The sequence below is a fragment of the Watersipora subatra genome, chromosome 7, assembly GCF_963576615.1.
Source record: "Watersipora subatra chromosome 7, tzWatSuba1.1, whole genome shotgun sequence".
Classification (NCBI taxonomy): Eukaryota; Metazoa; Bryozoa; class Gymnolaemata; order Cheilostomatida; family Watersiporidae; genus Watersipora; species Watersipora subatra.
In genome coordinates this window covers 53,621,898-53,640,524 of record NC_088714.1, presented here as the reverse complement: position 1 = coordinate 53,640,524, position 18,627 = coordinate 53,621,898, and the positions used below count along the sequence as shown (strand labels likewise).

Sequence of the window (18,627 nt, the reverse complement as noted above, 5' to 3'; positions counted from 1 at the left end):
GCTCTGTTTAGATCATTACTATCCAGGCTACAGTCGTTGGTAGTGGGTGATGTTCACCGTGAAAGTGACTCCTGTCTATAGGACTAGGCGCTTCAATGTTCCCAACACAGTTTGCTCTCTTCCCAGGCTTTTCATTTCCTCAGCAAACACCTACAAGCGTGTAGCCGCTAATCTTTTCACACACTACATGCATATTAGCCTCTCAAATAAAATCTACTGGCATCCACCTTTTAGCTGTCCACACCCCAACTGGATGCATTGGGGGTTTTGTAGGGTACCTTGGCTATATCTACTTACCAGCTTTACCAAATATTTACCAGAAAGATTTTAAGTCGTGAGAACAATGTTACGTAGATGGAGTTGGACATAACTTTTGTTATTTATTGGGGTGGAGTGCTTTCGGGTCGCCTAAACAAAAGCTGAGGGGGAGAGTGGTAAACAACAGTTGAAGTCTGTAAACTTCAAGTTATCCGCTGCATATTCTTTAGATACGATACGAGCATCGGGATAATTACTCCATTGGTTCGAGTGTGGCGCATGAGCTATTCCAATAAAAGCATTTTTTGCGTTCACCGAACAGATAAAGCATACAAACGCTAAGTTTTGATGAGCTCAGGCTTTTTTCAGTTTCCCAATGCATCTATATGCTATTGAAAAGCGATGGGGCGACTTGGTTATCACACATCACGCACCTCAACCATCACAACACTGCAGCAATTTGCTCTTCAAATGTTAGGTCTATACAGTCGGAAACCGAGTGGAATATGCCCGATATGTACAAATTCTATTATAGCCTGTTTCATATTAGTCTGCTATTTATGCGCAAAAACCCTATAATACAGTCGAACATGTTTGACAAGTCGAACATTGTACTGTTCGACTTGACTAATGTGATCAATGGCTTTTGTTACCTTTCTTCCTCTTCTTTTTTGTATTACCAATGTATCGAGCATCATACTTTGTTCAATAGGCCTTTGAAATGTGTCTATATGCACATATTTTACTATGAATATTATTGATGCTGGTGAAACCTGACCCATGTGAGTAGCAGCAATGGATACTGAGTTTTGCATTGTCACAGGATACAACCGTTTTATTTTCTGCGTTGCTCAAACATGAAATCATTCAGCTGAACTCATTTGGAGCCTTAAGGGACGTGGATCTCTAGCCAAGTCTAGTAAACTTATTCACCTTTATGGTTCATTATTGGATAATCACCATTATACAACGAGCAAATCATTGAACTAGAGTACCAGCTTGGATGGCAGCTGAATCATCAGCATGATTTCTATTCCATTGTTAATGATGTCATGGCTGACATGGTCTAACAGGTTTCACAACTACAGAAGGCAGATGCCAACAAGTGTATGCATTCCATTTCTGCTAGTACACTGGAGCAAAATCAATTCACTATAGCAAATAATGAAGAAAAATTAGCACAAGTTATAAGAAGAATGTTTACTGCACGAAAGGAGTAATCCTTGCCTAATTTGAAAGAGGATTGAGTGCACAAAGGCTATTCCAGGCTTGCATCCGACTATTTCATTACTAAGCAAATTTAGTCAGAGAGAGAAAGTATTGTTCAATCATTTACCTAGGGATATGAGTGTTTGTATTCTCATGGGAGCAAGGAACAGAGTTAAATAATGCATTACAACTTGTATTGTTAGCATGGGGCCCAAGGACAGATCAATGTCATCATAAATGACCACATTCGATGAGAAGCTAAAAATTATTCGCCAGAAAACACAATGATAATAATCAATGTTCAAGATCTGCAGCCAATACTGTAGTCATAGAAACACACATTTTGTTATTGTGACAATTCAAGTTTGTTTCATTCCCCTTTCTATCCACTCCTGTAAGGTGTTTGAGACACCGCTGATGATTCAACCCTGTGAGTTGAACATTATTGATTTGCTGTTGGAATAAAATCTGGTGAGTTAATATTCATATTACAAGGTGACTAATGCTTTGAATGACTTGCGCAGCTTGTCCATGCCAACTTGTTCTGGGTAGTAGTTTCATTAGCTTGGTGGCCATCTTGGTTTGGGGCCACTGCTTATGGGTGATGTCATGGAAGTGTCACATTTCTCAAGTTTTGACCAATTTATGAAGGAAAGTAGAAAAAAGTTTGTTCGTATATTATTTTATACAGCATTCTGCCCATGACATTTACTTATACCTTGGTATTATGTTGGGTGGTTTTTGATAGCACGGATATAACCGAAATCCCCCTTTGACTTGCAAATTAATAAAAAATAATTCCTGCACAGTAGTCAGTGCTGTTCTGTTGAGCTCAAACCAATTGTTCTCTGCTGTCTTATATTCACATCTTATCGAAGTTGACATTTTGCTACAGTTTGACAATGAAAGCAAACATTGTTGTCGTCTTGAATACAATAATATGAAATGTTTTAGCATAGAAAGCTTTGCTATAGATCACCGAGGTGTGAGGGATCTAATCATTTGTGGAAAAGCCCATCTATAGCTGTTATGGGCATCAATGGGTAGAACGCAGTATAATGATTTTAACCACATCAATGTAGTCTCAATTAACTGCTGTCGGTCTACCATTCTCTAACCACCTGATGACTCCACTGTAACCTTTTGAACATCCTGTCAGGCACACTGTCAAATAGGTTAGTTGTTCTTCTCACTGATGGTCTTATTGAACCTCACTGATGGTCCTTTTGAACAGTGGTGTCCAGTCCTTTGCTGAGAATGAACTGAATGAACACCTGCCACCATCTTTTACAAGTAGGACTACTAGAAGAAATGTGTATATAATAAGAAACTGTGATAGGGTTTCAGTGTTTAAATACGATATGAGTTCTCTATGGACTTCATGGGTCATAGTCGCCTGATTCTAGAATATTCCATCGAACAAACTGCCAAGAAAGTTTAAAGTATGACAAAGTAATGGCATTTAAGGTTATTTCTTTTTTCAAATTGTGACGAGAATGAAAGGGAAAACGATTCTTAATTATACATTCACATATTCTCTGAACTACCTAAATGTGGTGTCAATATGCAGTTGTGAACAGGCCATGAATTTCAGTACTGCATCTGAATAAATAAAAATGTGATTATTATATTTTACTACTACTACTCAAACCTTTTTGTCTGAGAATCGAAATTACTGGCAGTCACTGCTTGGAAAGAATAGGAAATGTTGAAGTTTTTGTGTGCCAGGTGTATGTTCAAATTTCCAAGGCTTCTGCGGCTGATTATAACATTACGGGCAAATGATTTGGTAGCGTTGTTTCTCAACCATTTTAGTTGGGTGATTTTGTTCGCTGGCCTAAAGAAGGTAGGATTATAGAATATTCTAGCAATTTTCAAATTGTATCAATTATCATAATCGTTGAATTTTAGAGTGTTTGCTTGATATCCTATCGATAATATCGAACACACGGTGTACCAAATGAGAAAAATGCTATTATCTTACCCGAATATGCGAAGCGCCAGTGATTAGTCCATGTAATGAAATTAGATACGTGTATTATTTCTAGCCATTTCTTAAAAAATATTTCTAGTAAACATCAGCCCCAGACTTCTTTGTTTTCAAGGTGTAATAGATAATTACCTCAACAGATGTGTCACGACTATAAAACAGGTACATTTTTAATAAATACTAATGCTTTTTCCAGTCTTTGGCTGCTGGGATGAATAAGCTTGAGAGCTGCTGCTGCGGGCGTTGGAGCGCGTTCCATTAGCGATTGGCGTGGCTGGGACTACGACTAATTTAGGGTCCGGAATGTGCACTAATTTTGTCTAACTTTTTTGCATTCTCGGTTCATCTTGGTCAACTGTCTTCTCTAGAACTGGTCAGTAGAGCAGCAGTCTTTGTCCTGAGCAGTATGGCTCAATAAGCTCACCATTATTGGTGATATAAAGTTTCTAAGTTTATAAAGTTGTTCTTTTAAAAGTTCTCAAGTCTACAATATTTTCAAGTCTATTTTACCAAGGCAAGCCACGGAAGGCAACAAGGTCAGTTTTTGCCTATTAATTTGTGCATTTTACTTTTAGCAAACTGTTAAACTTTTACACATAAGGATTTGTTACATTCACTGTCTATTTCTCATTTTATGTTTATTTCACAATTTATGGCTAATTCTATACATTTGATTTGCCTCTAAAACATTTGAATCAATTTGTATATTTTACACTGTTATTAATAATTGCAACTGTTTTATATTAATGTACATGTCATGCAATTCGCATTGCAGACTTCACGTTGAGCCAGTTGGGTTAAATAAAGTCTCATGAACCACAACTACTCATCAGTAAAGCTAGCTCTCCATTACGGCTTGTCGCCCTAGATAGCGCCTGTCGCTACAGTGAAGTCTTGACCTCTACCATTGGAGAGTCAAGTTTACAAAGTCAAAGTGAAGTTCAAGTCTACAAAGTCAAGGTAAAGCTCAAGCTTACAAAGTCAAAGTAAAGTACAAGTCAAGTCCTTAGAGTCAAGTAAAGCGCTGAAAGGAAAATACTGAAGGAACCTGTAAAGACAAGTAACGTATCAATATTGGACTGAAGTAAATAGAATAGCTACAATATTTTCTTTACTTCCATGTGTGGCTTTATCAACCATTTTTAGCTTGGTATTGTGTATTGCCTTGGTTAATTTCTACAAGTCTGCTCGTTATTGTAAACTGAGTAGTTCTAGCTGAAGTACAGTTGACAGTAGTTTAAATTTAAATTCACAATTTTTACAAGCAAATTTGGTGCACATCAAGCGGTTCCTTTGATTGTCCGGTTTCTGCTCGGTAATTGTTTGTGGGGTCGCCGTCCTTTGCGCGCGCCGCAGTGCAATTCCTGGTAAACTCATCAAGTAGCTATTTAGCTGATTGCCAATTTTGTCATCCTTCCTCTAGGCTATATTCACATGTAACTACTGTATTAGATGGGCACGCACGGGTAGGTGCCATCGTTAGTGTCTTACTGGCTTTAGTTATTAAAGGGCTAGTTTTGTTTATTTTCATAGTAGGCCTAGTTGAAAGTTAACTCATAATTTTGTTCTCTGATATGGCGTCAGAGGACGAATCAAATCGTCAAACTAATATGCAATCACTTGAAAGGTCTGATACAGATGTAGTTTCCAGGCGTGAGTCTGTACGCCTAAAGCTTATGCATTTGAATAATGAAGTAGCTCAAGCTATAGTTGAGGAATTTGAGCATATGGACCATTTTTTCGGTCAAACTGAAGCTCACACAAGAGAGCAAATAGAGCAATATAGTGCCACTGTTGATGCCAATTTGGAAACTATTGAAGCAAACTATAATGAGTTAGATAGATTGACTGAGAATAAAACAGATTTAGAAACAATCAAAAATATGTTTGATTTGTGTGCAAGCAAAATCGCCGTGAACCGACAGAAGCTTACAGTGCTACTAGAGGAGATGGACCAACCTAAACAAGATGATGAGGAAGATCTTCAAGAGGCGTCTGCTACCTTTGCTACTCACATGGAAAAGTTTAATCAACTGCTGTCCCGAATGAGAGAAAGAGAAGCTAATACCATAACTGAAGCAACACCTTCAGCTTATAGCCGGCCAACTGTTATGCCTACACGCACCAACAACGCAGAAGTCAATGTGGAATCCTATAACAGTATTGGAGCTCAAGATACAGGTCTACAAGTCGTAAAAGATCTCACAACTAGTCTTATTGCTTCAATGAGAGCAACAAAGAGGCAGTCTCTGGCACCTGCTGTGTACCATGGTGATCCCATTACCTTCACAGAATGGGAAATGGATTTTGACGCTTACGTGGAGACTGAAGGTTTGACAAATATTGAACCCCTCCGTCACCTTAAAAGGTTTGTGTCTGGTAAGGCTTACGATGCCATCAGCGGGCATTTCTTAACTAATACACTATCTGCATACTATGATGCAAGAGCAGTGCTGAAGGATAGATTTGGAAACAAACACAGCGTAAGCAGAGCACTACGTAAAAAGCTGTCGGAATTCAGCAAGATAGGACCCAAAAATAGTTCTTTGCTTAGGGAATATGCTGACTTGCTGGCACATGTTAGATCTGCTATGAGCGATGTTACCCAGCTAAACATCTTAGATGATAGCGAGGAGAATGAGAAACTAGTTGCAAAGTTACCCGATTTCATGATTAGAAGTTGGGTGAAAACAGTCAAGGAAAGACGTCAAGCCAGGAAGCCGTATCCTGACTTCAAAGAGTTCACATCATTTGTTATTGACCATGCGGAGATCATGGAAGAGCCGTTGATGCAGCTGACAAGCATGAATTTGAAGGACAAACCCAAACAACAAAGAATCTACCCTAGTGCTCGAGTTAGTGCTCTTGCAACATCTACTGGTTACGCTAACTCCTGCATTTGCTGCAAGAAGCCTCATGCAACAGCTGAATGCTACACACTAAGAGATATGAAAGCGGCCCAACAAGAAGCCTTTGTTAAACAGCATCGTCTATGCTTTGGATGCTTGGGTTCCTCAGATCACAGATCTAAAGAATGTCCAAAAAGAGCAACCTGCAAAAAGTGTCAGAAAAGACACCCCACTGCCTTACACAGAGAACCTCATGAATGGGAGCGAAATAGGAGTACAGATACAAAGGCTCCAGAAACTCAAACTAACACTTCAGGTGGGATGAAAATGGAAACCAAGCCCAACAAGCAATACACAAGCACTCTAAAGGAATCTCAAGGGAACACTGCTCGAGAGGATTCTTTGCAGAAGACAAAGAAACTTGATGTCAAGTTCACAAGTTGTGCAGAGAAAGGGCTAAATATGATTCTTCCTGTTTATGTTTCCTCGCAATTTGATCCACAGAAAGAGGTACTTATATACGCTATGTTAGATTCACAGTCGGACAGCACATTTCTCACAACAGACGTTGGAGGCATGCTGAACACAGATACAACAATAGAAGATGTACAGATGGAAACTCTAAATGGATCGACACTTGAGAAGATCAATTTACACCACAATATTTTAGTTAGGGGTTTCCACGAATGTACCAAGCTAAGCATAGCAGCTTACGCTTGGAATGACTTCTCATGTGACAAAGACCAGATACCTACTAGAGATAATCTGGCCAAGTATGAACATCTCGTCGAAATCTCCAAGTTTCTTCCTCCCCTGCTTGATATACCTGTGGCTATGCTGATTGGGCGAGACTGTTCAGATGCCTTTGCACCGATAGAGACAATACGTGGACAGAAAGGACAACCATTTGCTGAGAAAACAGTTCTAGGATGGACAGCTATGGGCAGTGGTAAAAGACAAAATGGTCGTAAAACACCAAGAGTATCAGTGAATGCCTGCAACACATTTGCAAAGATACTATCTGATGATAGTGACACGCTAAGCTCTCAAGATGACATAAAGTTCATGGAGATTTGGAGTAAAGGAACTGTACAAAGAAATGATGGGTACTTCCAGATGCCATTACCCTTTAGATCGCAGTCCAAACTACCTAACAATCGTTTGCAAGCAGCATTGCTGGCTACTCGACTTAGTAAGACACCGCAACACGAGTTAGATCTTAGAATTGGTGAGGAGCATTACTGGTCAGACTCTCAAATTGTGCTCAGCTACATAGCCAATGACTCCAAGAGATTTCAGATTTATCTAGCAAACCGAGTTCATGAAATTAGAGAGCACTCACAAGTCACTCAGTGGCACCATATAGCCGGGGAGCACAATCCAGCGGACATAGCGTCCAGAGGGATAGAATTCCACAAACTAATGAAGAGTATCCGGTTCCATGGGCCTGAGTTCTTAAAAGAAAAACAAACATATCCTTCAGCTAAACAGACTGATTTCCAAGCGAAACTCGGTCAAACAGATCCAGAAGTGAGAAGAATTAAAAAATGCAACACAAAAATGAAACAACCTAATCCAGTGCTCAAGCTCATAGAGCACTTCAGTACCAAAATTCGACTTCTACGAGTTGTTGGAACACTTCAAAAGATGGTACGCAACAAATCATGGAAGCTGGAACCACTAGAGGCAGTCAAATGTGTGACATGCCGCACACTACGAGGAAAAAGCTCTTCTCAGCAGATGGGAGACTTGTCATTAGAAAGAACTGGAAAGTATCCCCCCTTTATGCCTACTGGTATGGACTGCTTTGGGCCTTTTGAGGTTAAAGAAAGGCGTACTGAGCTGAAGAAGTATGGTCTAGTCTTTACCTGTCTATATACCAGAGGAAGACATATTGAGCTTTTGGATGACTTATCGACCAATGCATTTCTGAATGCATTGCGTTGTTTTATATCTATTCGAGAACATGTGAAAACCCTGTACAGTGACAATGGCACCAACTTTATTGGAGCAGAAAATGAATTGGACAAGCAACTTAAAAATATGGTAGACAACGAAGCTAAGCAAATTCTAGCAAACATGCAAATAAACTTCATCATGTCAACACCAACAGCTAGCCATCAAGGTGGTGTTTGGGAGCGACAAATTCGCACCATTCGATCTATTTTAGACGATATTTTTTACAAACACAAAGGTAGATTCGATACTTTCATGCTACGAACGGCATTTTGTGAGGTGATGGCAACGGCTAACAGCAGGCCTCTATCTTTAGTTGATGTCAACGATCCGGAAGAGCTGCCAATCACTCCGAACGCTTTGCTAACTGGAAAGGTAGAACCAACACCGCCACCCCCAGGCGAGTTTACAACGGAGTCATATGCTAAAGCTAGATGGAAAGAAGTACAATGTTTGGCGGAGGCATTCTGGCAAAAGTGGAAGGTCACTTACTTCGATGAGATTACCAAGCGTCAAAAGTGGGCCGATATTAAGGTGAACCTTGCCAAGGGTGATGTGGTACTCTTGGTCGAGCACGATATGCCCAGAACTCACTGGAGAAAAGCTATAGTGAAAGAAACCTATCCAGGATCAGACGGTCTTGTTAGAAAGGTGTCAGTTCGATTAGCGTCAAAGTTCCTCTCCAGCGAAGGAAAGCCGATGGAAAAAAGAACAATTCTACATAGACCTGTCCAGAAACTAGTTAAACTGGAATAGATTATGCTTATACTGTTATACTTGTATTTTATGCTATTACTTTTATCCCCCATCTATGCTGAATGTGCACCGTCGAAATTGGCAGCACATTTTTTGTTTTATCACATATTCATATCACTTTATACTACTTTCTGCTTACCCTTACCTTCATGTATGTTTCACAATATATCGCTTTCAGGTAGTATGTTTTATGCTTTCAACATAATCCTTAAAATGTGGTGAAATGTGGACAGTAGTATTTTTAGCTTGCTTATAATAGTTAATTTCCTAGAGTAAATTAAGGTGGGAGTGTAATGAAATTAGATACGTGTATTATTTCTAGCCATTTCTTAAAAAATATTTCTAGTAAACATCAGCCCCAGACTTCTTTGTTTTCAAGGTGTAATAGATAATTACCTCAACAGATGTGTCACGACTATAAAACAGGTACATTTTTAATAAATACTAATGCTTTTTCCAGTCTTTGGCTGCTGGGATGAATAAGCTTGAGAGCTGCTGCTGCGGGCGTTGGAGCGCGTTCCATTAGCGATTGGCGTGGCTGGGACTACGACTAATTTAGGGTCCGGAATGTGCACTAATTTTGTCTAACTTTTTTGCATTCTCGGTTCATCTTGGTCAACTGTCTTCTCTAGAACTGGTCAGTAGAGCAGCAGTCTTTGTCCTGAGCAGTATGGCTCAATAAGCTCACCATTATTGGTGATATAAAGTTTCTAAGTTTATAAAGTTGTTCTTTTAAAAGTTCTCAAGTCTACAATATTTTCAAGTCTATTTTACCAAGGCAAGCCACGGAAGGCAACAAGGTCAGTTTTTGCCTATTAATTTGTGCATTTTACTTTTAGCAAACTGTTAAACTTTTACACATAAGGATTTGTTACATTCACTGTCTATTTCTCATTTTATGTTTATTTCACAATTTATGGCTAATTCTATACATTTGATTTGCCTCTAAAACATTTGAATCAATTTGTATATTTTACACTGTTATTAATAATTGCAACTGTTTTATATTAATGTACATGTCATGCAATTCGCATTGCAGACTTCACGTTGAGCCAGTTGGGTTAAATAAAGTCTCATGAACCACAACTACTCATCAGTAAAGCTAGCTCTCCATTACGGCTTGTCGCCCTAGATAGCGCCTGTCGCTACAGTCCACTTTTAGCATATACCGACATGTACATTGTACATGTAATGTACCCAGAAAAGGCGAACAGACTATCAGTAATTGTTGGCATGTACCGTCATCTCGCTCACATCAGAATATGTGCATCACCAGTGATCTTTGTCTCGCAGGGAGATTTTGTATAAGGTTGTTACACTAAATGTTCGATTGCTAGTTTTTACCCATGATCTTAACAATACAAGACTACATTGCTGTCAGGAAACAAAGGAAGTCGGACTAGCCTAAATATCCTTATGGTTGCGATAAGAATGGCTACTACCGGAATGGCTACAACCATCCTGTAACATTTCCCTAATTAGCGATCTGCTTTCTGGCATGTGCCCTAGCATTTTTAGGTAGTCGGTAGCACAGGTAATGCTAAGGTAGCCAAGTCAATCAACTAAATAACATCAAAAGTTGAAGGACTAATAAAATGAACAAGTTCTCTGCTGGAGATATGAGTAGTGCTAGAGCTGAGTGAGGTATCTAATGGGGCTATTCATGCCATTGAACAAAGAGTTTAATTCCAATATCTGATGAATGTGTCTATATCAAATAAATTTAGGCTGTAATTATATTACATTTTACTGTGGGCATTAAAGTGCTTCTAAAAGGGTGTTCTGGTGCGCCATCCAAAGTTGTGTGTCCATGTGCATTGGGACTCCCGCTGGTTGCTGTTTATGATGGATGATACCAAGTAGGGAAATCTACTTGGATTCTTGTGTAAACTTATATGACGAGGGTTTAAGGCTGCTTCACACTATATCGCCATATTTCGGTGTATATCTAAGCTATCATTTGCTATCGACTTGTTACTAAACATCAATGAGTGTGGAAAGTTTTATTTTAACTTCATCATGTAGCCTACCACCAAACTCAACCTTGGAACCACAAGCTTCACTAGTCGTATAACATGCTGAATTACTCAACATACCCTCTTTGCAAATTGTGCAGTCTTTATGGTTTTGGTACAGATCATAATAATCAGAAAGGCTTGATAGATTAACCCGCAGATGTAGAATACAGTAGACTGCAGTTGATGTCCGTAAAATCTACTTCCATCTACTGTACAATAAGACGGCAGTAGACTCTTTCAGAGACCTTGTATCTCACAGCACTTTCTAGAGTGTTTATATATATAATATGAAGTATTTTTGTAAATGTACATCACAGATGCGTCAATGATGAGGATGACAATGGCATCATCTTGATACATATGTGATCAGTGTAGGTAGTAAGCATTGATGTCTAAATGTCTGAAATGTTGTGGCATTAAACATACATATAATGTTATAAGTACGTTATATCATTATATGTATGTTTAATGCCACAATACTTCAGGGATGTCCACACTACCACAAACCCATCCGTTTGTATCAGCAAATACTTCGTGACTGACGTAGTATTCTCATATTTCTCGAAGGAACATCATCATTTTTCGCGAAGTCTCGCAGCAACCATCATAAACCAAAGTAAATGAATCACACTATCCGCAACAGCAAATTACCATCGCTGAAATGGTGTGTATTGTACAAGCTGTCGTCGATGCTTGGCAAAATATCAGAAAAGTTTTGACAGCCGCAATCATTCCTGACATATCCGTGTTGCTTTGTCGATGCTCTCAGTTTAAGATGCACATAATCGACGATGGACTCGGAAAGGACAACTCCGAAATACAGTGATGTAGTGCGGTACCAGCCTTTAGTAGGGCTTAAGGATTCCTACTAGTTGGGGTGTGATTAGGCTGCACTAGGTTTTCCTATCACATTTGCAGAATTACAATAGATTTGCCTTGACTGGTATACAGGAAAGTTCACAATAAGGAGGTCAGGGTCTGTAGGGTCTGTTGTAACCAAATATTCTCATGCATCATTAAAATCGTTAGGTTGATACTTTTATCGTGTGTAGGCTATGCTAACAGAATGCCTCCTTTATGAATGTATAGGCCTACTAAATGAGTTTATTGGGTTTATTCACGGTTCGTTGGTTGATCGTTGGTCACGATCATAGCATATGATGTATAGAGGATAACTCCATGTTTGCTGATGCATATTGACCTCCATGATTGCTGAACATGTACACTATTTAATCATCAAAAGTTTTCATGCTTACTAGAAGACATACTAAAAATATAAGCCATCTGAACGTTTATTTAATACATGATACCTGTAAGAAGTTACAAAAAGTTAAATAACTAGATGAGTTAAGGATGACTAAGATGAGTTAAGGATTATTTGTAGTCGTGTGAGAGGTTTTATTACACACCCCTGGGGGCGGCTGCCATATTGGCTGCGAGACACAAATCCCCCCCCCCCGCCTGGTAATTTCGCGGTAATGCCGCAGAGCCTAGTGCCACAAAACGCTAGCGGCACTAGGCTCGGCAACTTATGTCCACATAAAGCAGCGTTGCTGATGATCTCATAAAAATGGCTGTTGTCCATGCTGTTTCAAAAGTGTTGACCATCACCTGTACAGTGCATTTTGAGGTTTTGTCTGTGGTTCTTATGAAAGTTGAACTGCACTAAACTCTTGCATTGACCGTCAGCAACTACCTGTGGTACTCAGTGCGTAGGTTCCCATTTCATCCCAGTAACCCTGCGATCCTGCCAATAGGGCCTGCAGCGTAAATGGAATCCAGGCTATGTTTCATATGCTCTAGCTCTGCATGGCTACCTCATTCATCTTGAACATTACTCACCATCACATGATATAGTTAATTTGTCATTACAGCCTAATAATTATATTTAGATGGTCTTACTATCTTGTAGCATTATGTGTCTCTGAGACTTTCATTTAAATTTTACTACAGTAGGTGCTTCTGCGGAGGTGTCAATAATCCGTTCCAGGAACATTTATGTTATAGGAATTTTACGATATAAGAACGGCAAAATACATGTAACTTCATACAAGATGTTTCCAAACTCACCCATTTGGCCATACAAGAAGCATAAACTTGACTTTTTAAATTTTTGTGGCTGTATCGTAACTGCAGTAACAGTAACAACTCAGTGATTCCAAATTAAATAAATATTCAGACAATGAAAGTGACAGCACTGACTCTGATGGTGGTAAAAGTAATAGTTTTGTAAGAGTAAGGAATATTGTAGAGGATCATTATAGCTTCGTGGTGATTATAGCTTCACATAGCTTTAGCAATGTACTTAGTATAGATTTAATTTGTTTTGTGCCTCTGTTTGTCAACGCGTTGGCAGCATAAGATATCTAACAAAAATGTCCTTGATAGGGTTTGAAATTGCAAAAACATTGTGTACATGTATATTGTGTAGCCAAATCAGCATTTTTTGGTAAAATGACTGGCGGCAGGCCAAAAACTAAATTTGTACATGGATAGCAGTGGAAGGGTTAACTAGCCAATGCTGACAAATGCAAATCAGGTCACGTAGAAAAATAATAAAAGGGACTAATAATAAAATGGAAATTTGATAGTATTTAACAAACAAGTTATCTTGATCAAGTATAATACAGATTAGGACAAGTAGGATGTTTGTTTGGGGTACTCAGGGGTTTGGCTGAATTATCGATATTTAATATGAGGTCTTCATCAAGGTGAGATCAGTAATTGACAGTTTGGTAGACGGCGCTTCTGCTCAGTAAGCAGCTCATCATATTATGTATATTTTTATTAGTTATACGGGTCAAATTGAAAATGTAAGTTCACGTTTATGGCGTGTCCAGATTATCCATGTATAGTCTTTCAGCTTTTATTGAAAGTATTTCATAGCTGTAGAAATATCACGGTGGATTTTGTTGCTCTTTTTGGGTGGTTGAAGGTGTGTGTGTGTGGGTTGACAATGGAAATGTGTGCACAACGTTGACCATTTTTGCCTGAAATCTCTATAAAGGTTGAACGCTTGTAGGCTGAATAACCGACTCCTTGCTACATAACAGACAAATGCTAAATAAGTTGCACTTGTTCGGTAGCATATCTGGCTTAATTTGATTTTTATTAGTCATTTTGTTTTTCTGGTATGGCTAGCTTTGGCCTTTTACTCGCAAGACTTGAATGCTTTCAAAAATTTTTGGATGCTGTATTTTGGAGATTTGCATGTCGAGACAAATGTTTTCTACAATTTTACACTGTGATAGCATTTTTGTTTATAAGGTCAATGTTTTTAGATAAGGAAATATTTGTTTATAAATCAGGTAGTGAGCTATGATATATTGCTCATACATGTGTTGGCAGCGTACAGCAGCAGTATTTGTCTTGTGCAAATCATCTATGAAACATGTTGGGTCGCCTAGCATTACTGACTGATAGGATATTGTAGAAGCATCCACATTTATTTGGTCTAATTTGGTTAACCCATAGATACATATACCCATAGGTATATGTATCTATGGGTTAACCTCATCCATTCATATTACATTGTATTCTCACAATTATATCTGAGTCCTTGTTGTTTCCAAATTACAATTCAAATGACTCTTTGTTCTGCCAGGTGATCGATGAATTTTGCATCCACGATTTGAAATTGCGTAACTTGGTGATTCATTTTATCCCTCTTGAGAATTATTGTGAAATGAAAATGATTGTGTTGCAGAAAGTGAGGCTGTAACAGAAGAAGTGAGTAAAGGGGAGGCCGAGCTGGCAGAGTCAGCACCTGTTCCAGAATCGTCTGAACCGGCAGCAACCGAAGCCAAGGATGTCGAGCTGAAAATAGAGGAGTCGAACAGTGATAAAACAGGTACTTAATTTATCAAAGACTTCACAGTAACATTTCTGCCTGTTTTTCAAGCCTGTATTCCGACATAATCCAACAGTTGCTTGCTGAAATAATGAACACATACAGTTCGTAGAGGTCTTTTGTTTAAAAATATATTAGTTTCGTTTTCAATTGTACCATTAGAACTACCTAATACAAAATCGTTTCCAACGTCTCTAGGATTTTTGTCGCTAAACCTACTGCTGGTAGTTGTTAACTATTGTCTTTACAATTACTACACAGACCATGGATTACCATTTGCAGTTTTACGATATAACGAATTACGATTACGATTATAAGGATAAAAATGAATAGTTCTTTTAAATAGGGCACCTTGCTGTCTGCTTTACATTGTAAAGCTAAAGGGTATGACTTCATCTAAGCAGAGTTTATTAATGTAACAACCATAGTTGCCTTCGATGGCTATAAAATATACCAAATATATGCAACAATTAACTATGGCAGACACGTAGTTGTAAGCCTAGAAAGATAATTGTGACATAAAGTGTCACGAATGCGTGAGATGTTGCCATAACAGATCACTGGCTTGTATGCGTGTAACACGATCTACAATATATCATACAATGTACTGCCCTCTGCATGTTTGACCTAGTTGTCTGTATCGCATAATGTATAACAGGCATGGCTTTTCTTTTTTGCAGTATGTGGGTGTGGGCGCCGGAACTGTTTTCATGTATTTGTTGAAGTTATACCTCGTTCTTGGCTGTATTTTTTAAACTCATAAAATTTACCATTTTAATATAGTTGGTTTATCGTAAAAAAAACTCGCTTCGCTGCTTCATCCGTCCGCGCTTCTACGAGAAATCTCTGGCCAAGGTGCTAAGGACTAAACTGCTAAGTTGGATTGTGTCACGGAGGAAGCACTGATGTACAGTTTTGAAACATGAAACTTGCAGCTGCTGTCATGCATCAATGTTGCCACCCAAGGCTAAGATATGACGACTCTCTGCTGCTTATTGAATTCTGTGAGATGCCCTCTATCTGCGACTAGTTAAAAGTAATAGAATGCCATTAACTCTTCCTGATGTAATCACCTGACAGACCTCTTGTAACAATGTGACTACAGCTTCCTCAATTCGATTTTTACAGAATTCATGTTTTGCCATGAGCTCTTGTAAACCTTGTATTGGTTGAAGCACATAGATCTTCAACCAATACAAGCGAAGATATTTTATGCTAAGGTATTTTCTGGTAGCAAGCTGCTTTCACTACATCAACCAGCAACACCATCAGCGCTGGGATGAAGTGTACTTGTTGGTTTGCCGATTTCACTCAACCATTGTTTAGCGTGTCCAGGTTAGCAAATAAGTCATCCATATATGACAAACAATTCGTTATCCTATTGGCTGTTCCATAATCTATGCTAAATGTAAACAAATTGGGTATTGAAATAACCAGTGGTAAACACTTGAGGGCCTTCAGAGCATAAGGAAGGTTGTTCGATAGAAAGCCTTGTTCGCCTCGGAGACTTCACGATGGGCCGATGCTGATGGAAATGTTCTGCTTCATCATTTTTGTCCCTATTGGGTGTCTTGTATATAAACCAGGCTTTGCTAGTCTAAATCATTAAACCACATTACCATTCATTGGCACTAATATTTATTGCAAGTAGTTTTCTTTCTGTAGTAAATAATGCTTTTCCTAATCGGCGACCGGTGGAAACCAGACTGAAGCTCGGAGTCCCGATGTTATCAAGTGCTATTAATAGTGTTAGTTGTCTAGACCATTACTTTTTGCGATATAAATAGCTCTCAGCGCTCACGTGTGCGCCATTTTGAGCTTTGGTTGCCTTGACTTTATACAGTTGCTGTCCCAAATGTAAATGTCATTGAAAAAGGTCAATGCGTCGAAACAGTTGGGCCTCAAACTGGTTCGCCGGTGGTGCTGTACCACCAGTGGTCGACAGAGCTTTACAAGTGATATCAAAGATATCGTTGGCAGAGTTTATTACAATCTGCCTTCATGTGTGCATGCTATTTTACAACCAACATGTTGCAACTACTTCAGCTAGGCAAAAAATGCTCTCCCATAGATTTCTGAGTAATCATGGATATGTTTATTGCTGTACTTGATTATGTCTCCTGTCTTCTGCGTCACAATCGGCTCAATTTTTCAGACCATTTTCTCTTATCTGAGCTAAATGTTCTTAATTGATCTTTCAAACTGCATCGTTCTACTTATGTCAATGTAAGTTCTGTGTGTCTATGGCAGCGTTTTTGTTGGTCATCTAATATATAATATTAGATGACTAATAATGTTTATATCAAGTGTTTATAATATCTAATATATAATACTAGATATTATAAACATTGCTTATAAAATTCGCATCCTGGGTAATCGTCCCAGAACCGTATAGTTTCACCGAGTCGTGCAACCAACAGAAGCGGGAGCTTCTGTTGGTTGCACGTATACTGTTGGTTACCAACAGTATACGGGAGCTCGCTCGATTCCAAGCAAACAGGCGCGGCCTACTGTTTTTATGTAAGTTATAATGGAGAGGCCGCAACATTAATCAACGAAAACTACTCCCAGTGACAGTCGCTTTAAAATTGGTTGTGGTATCATACACCATTTGAAAGAGGACAAAATTTACTACAAAAAGCTACTAATAAAGTTTTTGTAAAAACGTAAATAAAATGCGAAAAAGTGCGGTTTAGAGCGAGGTATGAGTATTCTATTAGAGATCAGCATGTTGATCGGGTTTGTTTGGAATCGAGCTTTTTTCTTTCCAGTTTTTGATGCGGGACTCTGTGAAGCTATACAGCTCTGGTGGTACCTAGATAGCAGATAGTGGCCGAAACTAGTAGCATACTGCATCAAAGCTTGCGACTCTGTATTGATGATATTTATGCATCAACCACTTGGAGTTGTCATAATTACCATCAATATCGAAGTCGGTAGATGGTAGTAGGTGTTCAAACGTTAAAAGTTGTCAAATTACAATTTACAACAGTTTAACAGATCTTTCACCTTCTCGCAGTTCCTGAACCAGCTGCAGCAGAGCCGGCAATCCCTGAAGAATCGACAATAGACAAAGTGTCAGCGGAAGTTACAGATTCTGCTAATGCTGCCGATGAGCATGTCGCACAGTCATCGGAAACAAAACAGGTTTTTAGCGTCATTTGTAACATCTGGTTTCTAGTGTAATTTTATGTCATGATTTTGAGGTGGAGGTTTTCGTCTGTCTAGCTGGAAGGACTGCACATAGGCACAGGCAAACGTAAAGCTATCTCTGACTTGCTTTTGCTGCGCGGCCTGATGGGCGAGACATCCATGCTCTCATTGAGTATTTTATCGGTTTGTCTCTCTAAGGGCCACCTGTGTGAGAAAAAAATGGAACCTTGTTACTGAACATTTGCAAAAAATTATTTTGTGAAGCACTGAAAAGCTCCTGCCAAGCTGGCTCTCCCTGATCAGGCCGCGTAACAATGGTAATTATTTTTTACACTTCAGCATTTGATATGACTTCCGTTGTTGAATGATAAGCTTTCTCACTTCCTCTCCGTGGCTTATGCGCTCAGGCTTGTCACGCTAACAATAATTCACTGTTATAATTTCTGTAGGAATGATTTACACCAGAGTGAATTCTTCCTGCTGTAACATCAGAACTGTCCACTATCAGTAACACTCGTGTTAACATCTCCCCTTTTTTTGTATCACTTCTACTGAAAGAACATTATTTTTGTTATGATGAGGAAATCG

At 38.9% G+C, this 18,627-nt stretch overlaps 1 protein-coding gene across 1 annotated transcript in view; it reads left to right on the top strand.

Annotated features, from left to right (window-relative positions):
• LOC137399603 (enolase-phosphatase E1-like) overlaps positions 1 to 18,627 on the top strand; it is a 40,187-nt gene that overhangs the window by 6,668 nt on the left and 14,892 nt on the right. Inside the window, exons 2-3 of the mRNA XM_068085781.1 lie at positions 14,743 to 14,886; positions 17,906 to 18,033. Coding sequence (XP_067941882.1) covers positions 14,743 to 14,886; positions 17,906 to 18,033 — 272 coding nt within the window. The remainder of the gene's footprint in view (positions 1 to 14,742; positions 14,887 to 17,905; positions 18,034 to 18,627) is intronic.